Here is a 12,751-nt window from a genome sequence, read left to right on the forward strand (position 1 = left end):
AGAAGCAGTCAACTATCATTCCCTGGCTACATTCTTTTGGACAAACTCTTCTTCCTGCATGACACAAGACTAAACATTAACCCACTGTAAACATTAACCGACCACTTTTAGATGTTTACCGTTCTTGCGTAAACAACAAAATTGCAACCATTCTTCAAAATGAATGCCGGAGCCTTGTCTTCATACACAAAAGATTAATCCAAACAATTCATTGCGCTGGGTGACAGATTTACCCACCAGTGACCGAAGTCTCAGCGGTTCTGTAAACACTTATGCAATAGCTGTTACAAACTCAAAATTCTTCTTCATGAGAAATGAAGCATATTATCATGCCTTTAGTGTATACTGTAATTGATACATGCATGTACCATAACCCAGTAGGTGAGAACAGAAATAGACACTACATTTGTCATAACTTACAGCTATGGCTTCCACGAGTATCTTAGAAATATGTGTGTGTGTGTGTGTGTGTGTGTGTGTGTGTGTAAAAGCCTCATAACGTAATGACCTATTAGAGTCTACTGCTGCGACACTGCTTGGCAAATGCAAAAACATACCGAAATGGAACAGTGCAAATTTTAGACAGTTCGTTTTTTATGGCTTCTTCAATCTCTTGACTGACCCAAAGAATTTACTTGGAAAGAACTGGAACTGTGCATTGTAAACCCAGCTAGTGTCATCAACTGTTATTCTTATGCAATCCTATATAAATATGCACAATGTATCTCCAGATTAAAATTAGATATATCATGGATTATTCTGCACTTCCATGACAACATGTCGTGCAGCATGTGTACACAATATAATCGTTATGAAGTATTACTAAAAAATCTAAATAAGTCCCGTCATAAGAATAAAGACGATTTATTTTTTCTTGTTTTACTTTACATGTACATTACAAAAATTTTACTTTAATACTGCCATCTTCTGGAGACTTAAGCAAATTTCAGACAGGCTTGTTTCCATAACTCACGTTAGTATACACATTTTATCTATTTACCTTTTTGTGCCTTAAGTTTTGAAGGATTTAGTATCTCATCTCTCTACAAATAAACAACCTCTAATGAATCAATGAACAGTTCATTTCACGCTCTTCAATTTTCTAAGGATATATTTCTAATGTTGGCCGGCTTTAATGTGAATTTGTTACAGGCAAATCTCTTATGTTGAATTACCTCTCACTTGAAATGGCTAACGTAAACTAACGTTAGTTAGACTTGCTGAGCTGGCTACATTTTAACTGTTAAACATCTACTCAAAAAAGTGACATTTTCCTAGAAAATAACTAGGAATAGCTACGACTTTCTCACAACGAAACACGTATGTAACATATGTTAATTTACATATATTGAGTTACCTAATGTAACGTTTTTTAGCTCGCTAGTCAGGAGTCAAGAGTGAAATAACCAGCCATCGTGAGTAACGTTACTTAGGCTACTGGTTAGTCTGACTAGCCATGCAGCTGAGCTAGTTGGCATCTTACCTGAGCAATGGGCTGCAACTTAAAGTTAATCCACCTGCTACTTTTCAATCATGTTTCATACACGATCTTCATAGAAAGCTATTTTAAATAAGTTATGCCTGTAAAGAAAAATAGCGTAACGTAATTAAGTCGTCCTCCTTTTGAGCAAATTCTTGCTGGAGAAATCTCAGCCACCAGCTACTTCGTTTGTTTAGTGGCTGGGGGACTGGTTTCCAAGACAACCTCGAATCAAACCGCAGGCAAGCAAGTGAATTGAAACAAAATAACCTTATGTTTAATTAGGGGACCTTCTATCTCACATCTGAAATATAATAACGTTATTATATAAGAACGTGGTCTTTTCGTAGTAATTATTACAATCCATATGCCTTATTTTGTATTGTTTCATTTGCCCAATGACCTTAATTGGCTTAAGTTGCAGAGACTCTCAGGTTTTACAGTAAGTTACACATCACAAACTATGAACTGCATGAACAGTAGTTTTGGTTATCTAGTTGGTAGCACACAAGTTAGCACCATTGATTCGGTTTTGTTCATATGAACCTCATTGGTGATCTGTCATGCCAATAAAGCAAAAATAAAAAAGGAAAACTAGCGAATGAAGGACTGTGTTCGAAATAGCATGCTAAATTTGGTAGGAGTAGTATGATAGTATGCTATTTCGAACACAGCCAATATAATGTGTTTTGTTGACCCTCAATAACAATTCAGATCTAAACATTAAATTGTATTGTGTGCTTCCTGCTTTCCCGAACAATACTATTAGTTAAGATTTACTTGAGTGAACACGGACAACCAAATCTTTTATTATCCATGGGAAAAAATCATAATATAGCCTACATCCCACTTTGTTTATAATTTTATTTAGTAGCATTTTAATGGATATGCCTACGTGTGCGATCATGCCACAAATTCATAACTTGCATTCAAACATCGATCAATGTTTGATGAAGGCAAAATTGAAGCCCGTTTAAGAAATAAAATCACCCTTTTATAGCCACGTTGTAAATTGTATGCGTGTTTTAAACACTTCTGGAGTTCAACACCACTACCACTAGTAACATGCTCCTGTACAGTGTGGCCTATAGAACCCCAGTAACATGGATGCTGTAGTCATACAAATGTACTTATTTTATGGTATAAAAGTATTTTTTAAATTATAAATACCTGTGTGCTTGAATGGATTTTAAAAACAACAAAAATGCAATATCATACAATAATTATCAATGTTTAATTTCAGTCGAAATATATTTCGCGCTGATCTTGGCAACTCCATTTCCCAGAAACCCACGTGTTATGTAGCCAGAAAAATCAAGGAAGCGCTTGTTTACAGCGAGCCCAGACTTCGAGCAATGTTTTAGGCTGTACGTTTTGGGTTAATTCATCAGGCATCATGGTATTTTCGTGTATGGTATTAGCAACAAAGCAGTTGTGCCGAATACTTTCAGGCTGTAAAAATAGTACCTACTCCGATGCCTTGTTCTCGCACACGTTCAGGGCAATATCGACTTCTCCGTGTTTTCATTCCTCGACTGAGCTGAATAAGCCTCTGAAGCAATGGACTCTGGTTGTTCACCCTTTCAGCACTGTCCGAGTTCAGCTGCGCTGCAATATATCAGTGCAACCACTGGATCCCCACGCTTTCCCCGAAGCAAACCGGGCGTTTATCACAGTCAAAGGCACCAGCGCCGACCAAGGACTGAAGCTAGACAACTTCCACGTGCAATATGACGACCAAAACAAGGAACTGATCATATTGTCCGAGAAGGTCAATAGTAATGTGTCTGTTGAACTGACAACTCCTATTAAAAGTGGTAAGTTTCAACGACATGACCATAACCTGTTACCAGCAGTTACTGAACAGAAGGGTGTGCGTACTAGACTTGAACATGTGGCCCAGTCTATCCACGTAATGGTATAAGCGATATAATCGACCTGATTAGGTAAACGTTATTAATCATTTGATTTGGTGCAGTTAGTGTGGTGGGTACAGATCACCGATACTTTTAAAATAGCCTATTTCATTCGAATCGAATAGTTAATTTCGAGATCACTCAGGCTAATACAGACATTATATTGTAACGAGGCCCTCACCCAAGGTGAATTAAATGACACGTCAAGTATTACAATTCACATCGACCGTGGATCTCGAGTACAGATCCTAGAGGGCCGCTGTCTGTTTTTGATGTGAACCCGCCCGTTAGTGTTTAATTCAAGTCAATGATTGGCTAAATAGCCTGCGCCCCTTGCTTCCAAGACTTAAACTGGCTGCTGATTGAAAGCAAATTACAGAGACTGCAGCCCTCCAGGAATGGAATTTGAGACCCCCTGGCAGACTGATATGTTCACTGAAGCAATTCCAGTTGTATACTTTGCTCAAGAGTTTAACATGAATGGGCCACATGCGAAATTTGAAGTTGCAATCAGTGTGGTTTCTGGTCCAGTTCTGGGACTCATACTGCCAACAGTTAAATGCAGGAGGTCAGTAAAGTATATAAATACTTAGATAGCTGTGGTAGCTATCATTGGTAAATTATTGTCTTGTCTCTAGCAAATTCTGTATTGGGTGCTCTGATCTAGGTGGACAACGAAGGCCGTATCTGTTTAGGGCAGTGGTCTCCAACCCTTGTCCTGGAGAGCTACAGGGTCTGCTGGTTTTCATAGTGACTCTGCACTTCATGAATCAATTAGAGCAGTTGATTACACAGTTAACTCAACTCACCTGGTGTCTTGGGTCTCAATTGGGTGCTGATTTTAAGGTAAAAAAAAAACAAAACAAAAACCAGCAGACCCTGTAGCTCTCCAGGACCAGGGTTGGAGACCACTCGTTTAGGGTTTTGATGCCAACTTCTGGTCTTAATTAGCTACTTGATTAGCCCTAACATTCACACCATCTGACATTTTAGCTACATCTACAACCGAAGGCTATTCGTGTGTTCCTATATGAAACATTTTACTGTGAACTAATCTACGAGTGAACCAGTGTAGTGTATACAGCCAGTTAGCTTATTTAGCCGGGCTATATGGCGGGGAAAAAACATGCATCCACACGGGGCTGGAATTGCCCACCCCTGATTTTAACCATGGGAACTGAAGAAAAGACAATTGTCAGTATTTTATTGTTGTGGTATATGGCTCTTGGAAAACCTGTACATTTTCTGGGCCTTTCCAAACCCAGTCCTGAAGACCCACTGTATATTCTGGTTTTGTTCCAGTTAATCCTTTAAATATTGAAGGTAATTAAGGGAATACGTTAGTGCTTCCACTAATGTGATTCTAATTATTTTTCAGGTTTGGCTTCTTGCCGTTGGCTTTCAAAGCCTTGTTTCCCACATGGTGTATGCCACACATGTACTCACCCACTTGTCGAGAATATGTTGAAGGATGACGCAACGGATCATACCACCTTTCTCCCCACATCTCTAGACCAGTGCCTATGATTTTTGCACCACTGAACTTTCAAATGTGCATTCGTCTTTGTAATGAGGGGTTTACGTACTGCAACCCTACTATAATATCCTTCTCTATGTAATCTGATCACATCCTGCATTGACATTCTCAGTCTGAGGAAGAGTTGCTCTTCTGTTTTTTTTTTTTTTTTTTTTTAAAACATCTCACCAATGCATGAGCATCAGTCATCGAATGTACTCTTTCACCCACAATTTACGACCTTTCCGACCCCATTCCGACTGATGTGTTTCTCATAGGTCTAAATGCAGATGCCACTTTAGTCACTGTTCCTATTGAAACACTAGCCAGTTGACCAGTCTTTGTGACTGAAGCTCCTGCCATCCATGTCCCAACAATGAACCCTCTCTCAAAGTCACTTAGATCTTTTCCTCTTGCCATCTTGATCCAAAATCGAGGTCAACTGGGCCAGCTCAGCATTTTTATACATGCCACAGAGCATGATAGGATGTTAATTGCTTAATTGTATCATGCAGTACACCTGTTAGGAAGCGTCTGCGTTCGTTACATTTCTGCACTCATTTATTCAGGTTTTTCCTTTAATTTGTCTCCCGTCTTATGTGTACATATAATTTAGCAACTGTTGTATTGTTTTGACACAGTTAATCCAGGTTGAGTATTTAGATGGATGGATGCGATGTCTGGGTAAAAACTGTGCCGTTTAATTTTGTGATTTGTTTTCTTGGGCCAGATCTGTACATCACGACACTGGGGGAGGGGAACGTGAGGATCCAAAAGATGGAGTGTGACACCTGCAAGGTTCTCACAGAGACTGGAAACTGTGTCTTGCAGTCAGTAAAGGTAAGTCTACCTGGAAGGCATATCCATGTTCCTTTTGTCCCAAAAACACCATTTTACCCTGTGCCTCTCAGCTCAGTGTTATTTTGAACTATTTTGAACACACAAGGGGCAATGCTGAGTACAACGTGTGACTGTAATTCAAGTATCACTTTTTGCATCAAAATATTTTTTACATCTCCACTAGAGGGCACTCATGGTTAAGTTACACTGTACTGAGCTCTGTTACCTTTTTTCAAAGTGAGCCACAATTGCCATTGTGCTGTTGTAAATTAAATGTGGGTGTGGGCTTTATTCCGAAGACTCCAGCCTCTGTCCTGCAGGGTTCCATTTTATTATGAATTAAAACAGTCTACACGAGTCCCTTTTTAATTGTGTGCTGCTTTCAAGTCCTGACTTGGTTTCTGGGAAATTAAGGGGGCGGGGTAAGCAGTAACAGATTGTAGTCTTGAAAGTGAGGTGATTGGTCAGTTCACTTTTAAACTTAATTAGAAACAAACAAGCAGTATACATATACATCCTAGTTGCAAAAGTTCAGTACTGGAACTTCGATTGAAACCAGGTGTTTTGGTCAGATGAGAGCAAATTTGAGCTTTTTAGCTATGTTCACGGCCGTGGCGGGTTTGGTGCTGGAAGAAGGAAGATTATTTAGAAAAGATTTTGATGCCTAGTGTCAAATATGGCTGTGGATCTTTGATGTTATGTTATGGGCTTCTTTTGCATCTACGGGTCCTGAGGCTTTTGTCTGGCTGACGTCAGTGGAATCATGAACTCCAGGAAGGACCAAGATATTTTTCCCAAAAAACCCTGTGGCAGTAATTTAGACACCTATTTTTTTGGGGAAAGAAAATAATTACTTGTTAAAATAAAAAATAAAAAAACAATTGTATTACTATAAAGGCACATAATTTTCCAATTTTTTGAGCATACATTATATCTCATTGCCTGTCTTTATTCATATTTCATGCCCAATATCTAACAAATTTCGATAACTAGGTCAGGATGTTAAAAGAGGATTGTGGAGGATTCCGGTAATCCTGAGAAATGAAAGAATTCCATTAACAAACTGTGGTGCTGTACTCCCTGGTGGTCAGCTATGTTATTGCTGTGGCATCCCTTGTACTTCCAGTTGTCTTTAACCACTATGTACTTTCTAGAGCCACAAGGTGCTTGTGCAGTCTGTCGAAGGAAACATCATATGCCTGGGCACCATTCATGGAAACGTGGACATCAGCACGTCTGGAAACAGTGTACAGACTGGTTTTTAATTATTCACATGCCATTTTAACATCCACAGTCCTCTAGAACTCTTCTTTCAGACTAATTCACTGCTAACTTTGCACTGAAAAATAACCACTTAAACTTTGCAAAATGTTAAAAAAAACAAAGTTACCTTATTATTTATTATTTCCAGATGGTCAACATCAAAAAGCTCCAAGGAACCAGCATGAATGTGTCCACAGAGCATGGGCCACTGAAGGTCAAAGCCATTTACGCAGAGTCTACCTCCGTATCCTCCACCTCAGGGAAAATCGAGCTGGGACACCTGCATGGTAAATACTGACGAGATTGCTTCCTCTGGGTTGTAACTGTAAATAGAACCTCTCCAAATGGCATTCCCTGAATATGCAAAAGGATCAGATCTGTAAGTCTGGGTTATACCCATCATTTGGCTGTGGTGTGTTATGTCTGGTGAAATCACAGGGTTTGTTTTGATATCAGGGAAATATGTGGCGTATAGGGATTGAATGATAGTGTTTTATTACAGAATTTACAAGGCAAGGGACATATAATTCCACGTCACAATCCTGGCACACAACAGTGAAGTGGAAATTTTGGAAGTGGAAAGATTTTCAGCGCCATTTTTTGTGGATTACCGCAACATTGTCATGGAAGACAGAATGTCCAGTCTTAGAATATTAGAGGCTTCAGAGCAAGCCTACTCAGAGAGAGAGGGGGGGGGGAGTGACAGAGAGAGAGCTTTAAAGACTCCTTTATTGCACAAAACGCAGACATAAATAAAATAGGATAAAATTGAAATTGAGAGAGAGAGAGAGAGAGAGAGAGAAGTCCGAAGTGGGAGAACAGTAAGAAGTAATTGCCCCACATGTCTACAAAGGGATGGAAACAATTAGCCATGTCTGTTTGCCAAAGCCAGAGCGCTGGATCCCTTTGGAGCAACGACAAAAAAAAGTAACGGCTTGAAATATAAAATATAAACTATAAATAATAATGTACACATGAAAAGCAGTACAGACCCAGACCACCCTGTCCATCCCTGAGATCGGTTCCCCTCCCCCTTGTCTTTTGCCCATTGCTGTGAAACCTTGCTACACTGCCACCCGCAGCTCTGGTGCTTCCCAGAAGACTGCCTGTGTGGAAATGCGGAAACAAGCCTCTTCCCCGCATGCATCTGTGAAATATGGCTTTTCTGTACTGGTGGCCCACACCTCTCAATTTAACAGACTTCTGAGAAGAAGAAAAAAAAAAAGTTTACCGTAAAAGTTGCTTCCTTATTGAAATTGTTTAAATTTACAGACTGTGCGGTTCGAGTGTATTCTGGTGTTTTAACGCTGTCCCTTCCCTTGGTGACTGACTGGAATGTTTTTTTTTTGGAATTTGATGCTATGCACAATATTTATGTAACTTGCAGGATTGTATAAGCAATTTTACAGTTAGTAGTATATTACTGCATGCAGTTATGGTCAAAAGCCATACACATTCTGCATTAATTGGCACTGTATTTCTTACTGGTGTCAGCATTGCATTTGAAGGAAAATAAAGCTTGACCCTTTATGCAGTCGTGACTACATTTGTAAAAGCTGTTTATAGTTGAAGCTTGGCGTCTTTAATGTATTGACACATATTTCAATGTTGTTTTCCACAGGGGATGCCACAATACGGAATAAACTGGGGGATGTAATTGTAGGTAAGTGGACCATTTACATGCACAGTATAAGACTGTTTGACACTAAAGTAGGAAATAAGGTTTAATACATTGTTTTAGTTTGCATTAAGTCCTTTTTTTAAAGGTCCAATCTATTTTTTTGCAACTATTTTACTCAGTTTTGCGCTCTAGCTCTGGTTTCAAACATACTGTATCCATTTATTTAAAACTATGTATGTGTTTTTTCGACAAGCAGTAATTTTGAAACCAAAATTATAGCTTTGAATGTGCAGGCTTGGAGGAACGCATTGCGGGACGACCGAAAAGTTGAAAATAAGTAGACGTCGGGACACTCAGACGACAGTATCACAGAAGCAAACTTCCTGTCTTTTATTAAAAGACATTTGAGCGTGTTGCCACTGAGAAGCTAAAAGGAGAATGAGAGTGCTTGTACTCGGGAAGTGTGGAAGGATCTGAGAGGCTGCACAGCTGCGTGGAAAGCTGAGAGCTGCAGTGGAGTGTGTGAAAGCATTTCCCTCCTGTGAAAGAGGCTATTGTGTGTGTGCGTGTGTGTGTGTGTGGGGGGGGGGGGGGCTGCGGGGTGAGCCCCCCAGGGCAGGGTCCCAGAGCAGCCATTCTCCTGCCACTGTCTGTCGAATCCGGGCCCATCTGGCTCAACCAGAGACTGGTAGGGCAGCCGGTCCTGCCCTTGCCAGGACTCCAGCAGTACCACCACAGTGGGCCCAGTCAGGAAAATGTGCTTCAGCAAAGCTGGCAAATGCCCCCGACGCCTCCGGTCTTAAAGCTGTGCTTCCCAGTGTCGTAAAAGCAGAGCACGGTAAAACTGGCTATTAATGTGCGCGTGGGGAGACGGGTTTCTGCGGTCAGCGTGCCGCACGAGCGGCGCGGCGCTTAGCGTGCGACACAGCACTTAGCGTGTAACACGGCTCTTAGCGTGTGACACGACTCTTAGCGTGTGACACGGCACTTAGCGTGTGACACGACTCTTAGCGTGTGACACGGCACTTCGCGTGTAACAGGGTGCTTAACGTGTGACACGGCACTTAGCGTGTAACACGGCTCTTAGCGTGTGACACGGCACTTAGCGTGTGACACGACTCTTAGCGTGTAACAGGGTGCTTAGCGTGTGACACGGCTCTTGGCGTGTAACACGGCTCTTAGCGTGTGACACGGCACTTAGCGTGTGACACGACTCTTAGCGTGTAACAGGGTGCTTAGCGTGTGACACGGCTCTTAGCGTGTGACACGGCACTTAGCGTGTGACACGACTCTTAGCGTGTGACACGGCGCTTAGCGTGTGACACGGCACTTAACGTGTGACAGGGCGCTTAGCGTGTAACACAGCTCTTAGCGTGCAACAGGGTGCTTAGCGTGTGACACAGCACTTAGCGTGTAACAGGGTGCTTAGCGTGTGACACAGAACTTAGCGTGTGACACGGCTCTTAGCGTGTGACACGGCACTTAACGTGTGACAGGGCGCTTAGCGTGTAACACAGCTCTTAGCGTGCAACAGGGTGCTTAGCGTGTGACACAGCACTTAGCGTGTAACAGGGTGCTTAGCGTGTGACACAGAACTTAGCGTGTGACACGGCTCTTAGCGTGTGACACGGCACTTAGCGTGTGACACGGCGCTTAGCGTGTGACACGGCGCTTAGCGTGTGACACGGCGCTTAGTGTGTGACACGGCTCTTAATGTGTGACACGGCGCTTAGCGTGTGACACGGCTCTTAATGTGTGACACGGCGCTTAGCGTGTGACACGGCTCTTAATGTGTGACACGGCGCTTAGCGTGTAACACAGCTCTTAGCGTGTGACACGGCTCTTAGCGTGTGACAGGGTGCTTAGCGTGTGACACGACTCTTAGCGTGTGACACGGCTCTTAACGTGTGACATGCCGCTTAGCGTGTAACAGGGAGCTTAATGTGTGACACGGCTCTTAGCGTGTGACACGGCACTTAGCGTGTGATATGCTGCTTAGCGTGTGACAGGGCGCTTAACGTGTGACACGTGAGCAGCTTGCTGCCATTGCTTTCTGCAGATGGGTCAAACGGCCACCTGAAGGTTTTCTCCCAGGAGGGGGACATCGATGCCTATGTGGAGCAGCAAGGGTCCGCAGAGCTGCACAGCACGCAAGGTAAAAATCCCTTCCACTCGCTGTATGGTCCAACTTTTAACAGTTGATACACTTCCTCAAGACTTGTTACAGTAAAATGTTAAAGGGCTTTATTTTAACTGAGACATCTCATATATAAATGTTGACATCAATAATTTTTAAACAAGCATATCTATGTCCAGTAAAAAGCTGTATATCTTATAGTATCTCACATTAAGCCAGCAAGGAAAACAAATGTAGGAAATGAAATCATGTGAGTGCATGGTGAACTCAGTAGGTGACTGTATTATGAGCTTCAGTATAGCACACAGTGTGGATGTGCAGTGGGTGACTGTATTATGAGCCTCAGTATAGCACACAGTGTGGATGTGCAGTGGGTGACTGTATTATGAGTTTCAGTATAGCACACAGTGTGGATGTGCAGTGGGTGACTGTATTATGAGCCTCAGTAAAGCACACAGTGCAGTGGGTGACTATTATGAGCCTCAGTAAAGCACACAGTGTGGATGTGCAGTGGGTGACTGTATTATGAGCCTCAGTAAAGCACACAGTGCAGTGGGTGACTGTATTATGAGCTTCAGTATAGCACACTGTGTGGATGTGCAGTGGGTGACTGTATTATGAGCTTCAGTATAGCACACTGTGTGGATGTGCAGTGGGTGACTGTATTATGAGCCTCAGTAAAGCACACAGTGCAGTGGGTGACTGTATTATGAGCCTCAGTAAAGCACACAGTGTGGATGTGCAGTGGGTGACTGTATTATGAGCCTCAGTAAAGCACACAGTGCAGTGGGTGACTGTATTATGAGCTTCAGTATAGCACACAGTGTGGATGTGCAGTGGGTGACTGTATTATGAGCCTCAGTAAAGCACACAGTGTGGATGTGCAGTGGGTGATGGGTGCTGTGTTGGCTCTGTCAGGGGCCATCTCTGTGAGGGTCCCGGCCTCTATGCGGGCGGCTGTGCTGCTGTCTGGAGCCTCGGTGGAGATCAGCCCTCAGATCACCTTACACCAGGTGGAGCAGAAGTCCACCAACGCCTACACCACCCTCACCGGTGAGCTCCTCACAACTGCACCGATCACCACAGACAATGAGTGGATTCATTAGATTTGACTTAAATATGTTTACATTTACTATTAGGTTAGCAGCCACTATTGTAAGTGACTTCCAAGGCAATTGCTAGGCAGGTCCCTGAATCTGTATGCAGTTATATTTCCAAGTTATAAAGCAGAGAAGATTCCCATTTGTTGCTGTTGTAAGCAGTGATGGTACAAAACAGAAGAGTGAGCCATCACTTTCCCAGAAGTAGCTATTTTAAGATGACCGCAATCCAGTTCTTTGTGTGTTAGCTACTGGTAACGCTCAGTTTATGAAACAGTTTACATTCTGCTTGATTTTTTCTTTTCCCTCTGGAAACACTGAGAGTTGCTTGGAAGGCAGATCTGAGGCACTGACCTCCTAAGTGCCTGAATGACAGCTTCCCCCTGAATCTCCTCAGGTCTGACCGGGCCTGGAGAAATGCACTTTATAACAACCATTTCCCAGTAAGTGTAGGAACTGCAGGAGAGGCCTGTTCAGTGCTAATGCCGTGATCCATCACTAACGGGAGGCTTCAGTTTAAAATCAGCGTCTTAGTTTGCATTGTTAGCTTTGATTTTCTGTGCACTGCAGGGTTTCCTGCTGCCCATTCACTGTAATCCTCGGATTAGCCTGCAGGTGAAGCAAGCTCCTCCGGGTTTTTTGGCTTTATTTTGTAATGTATCAAACGGATGTGTTTAGCAGAGACCTCATGGTTAGTAGAGTAGGCGGGACTGACCCACTTGCTGTCTGACCCCTGGAGTGGGGGGGGGGGGGGGGGGTGAGGTGGAGTGCTGGGAAGCCATGGTCCCCCCGGAAGCACGTGCAGAGCGCGCAACCGCAGAACGTCAGGGGTCCTGCGAAAGTGTCTCGCTCGTAGTACATTCAGAGGAAAGACCCCA

The 12,751-nt window shown here is 42.8% G+C and overlaps 1 protein-coding gene across 3 annotated transcripts in view; it reads right to left on the reverse strand.

Moving 5' to 3' along the window:
* ccdc146 (coiled-coil domain containing 146) overlaps positions 1–3,188 on the reverse strand; it is a 29,783-nt gene extending 26,595 nt beyond the window's left edge. The window contains exon 1 of one of the 3 annotated variants that reach the window (XM_035426197.1): positions 2,952–3,188. In XM_035426197.1, coding sequence (XP_035282088.1) covers positions 2,952–3,008 — 57 coding nt within the window. In that variant the 5' untranslated portion in view covers positions 3,009–3,188. Of the gene's footprint in view, positions 1–1,483; positions 1,689–2,947 lie in introns of those variants that run through there. The other 2 variants (XM_035426200.1, XM_035426198.1) reach the window with 2 other exon arrangements.
* Between the last annotated feature and the right edge of the window lie 9,563 nt (positions 3,189–12,751).

Source organism: Anguilla anguilla, chromosome 7 (assembly GCF_013347855.1).
Source record: "Anguilla anguilla isolate fAngAng1 chromosome 7, fAngAng1.pri, whole genome shotgun sequence".
Lineage (NCBI taxonomy): Eukaryota > Metazoa > Chordata > Actinopteri > Anguilliformes > Anguillidae > Anguilla > Anguilla anguilla.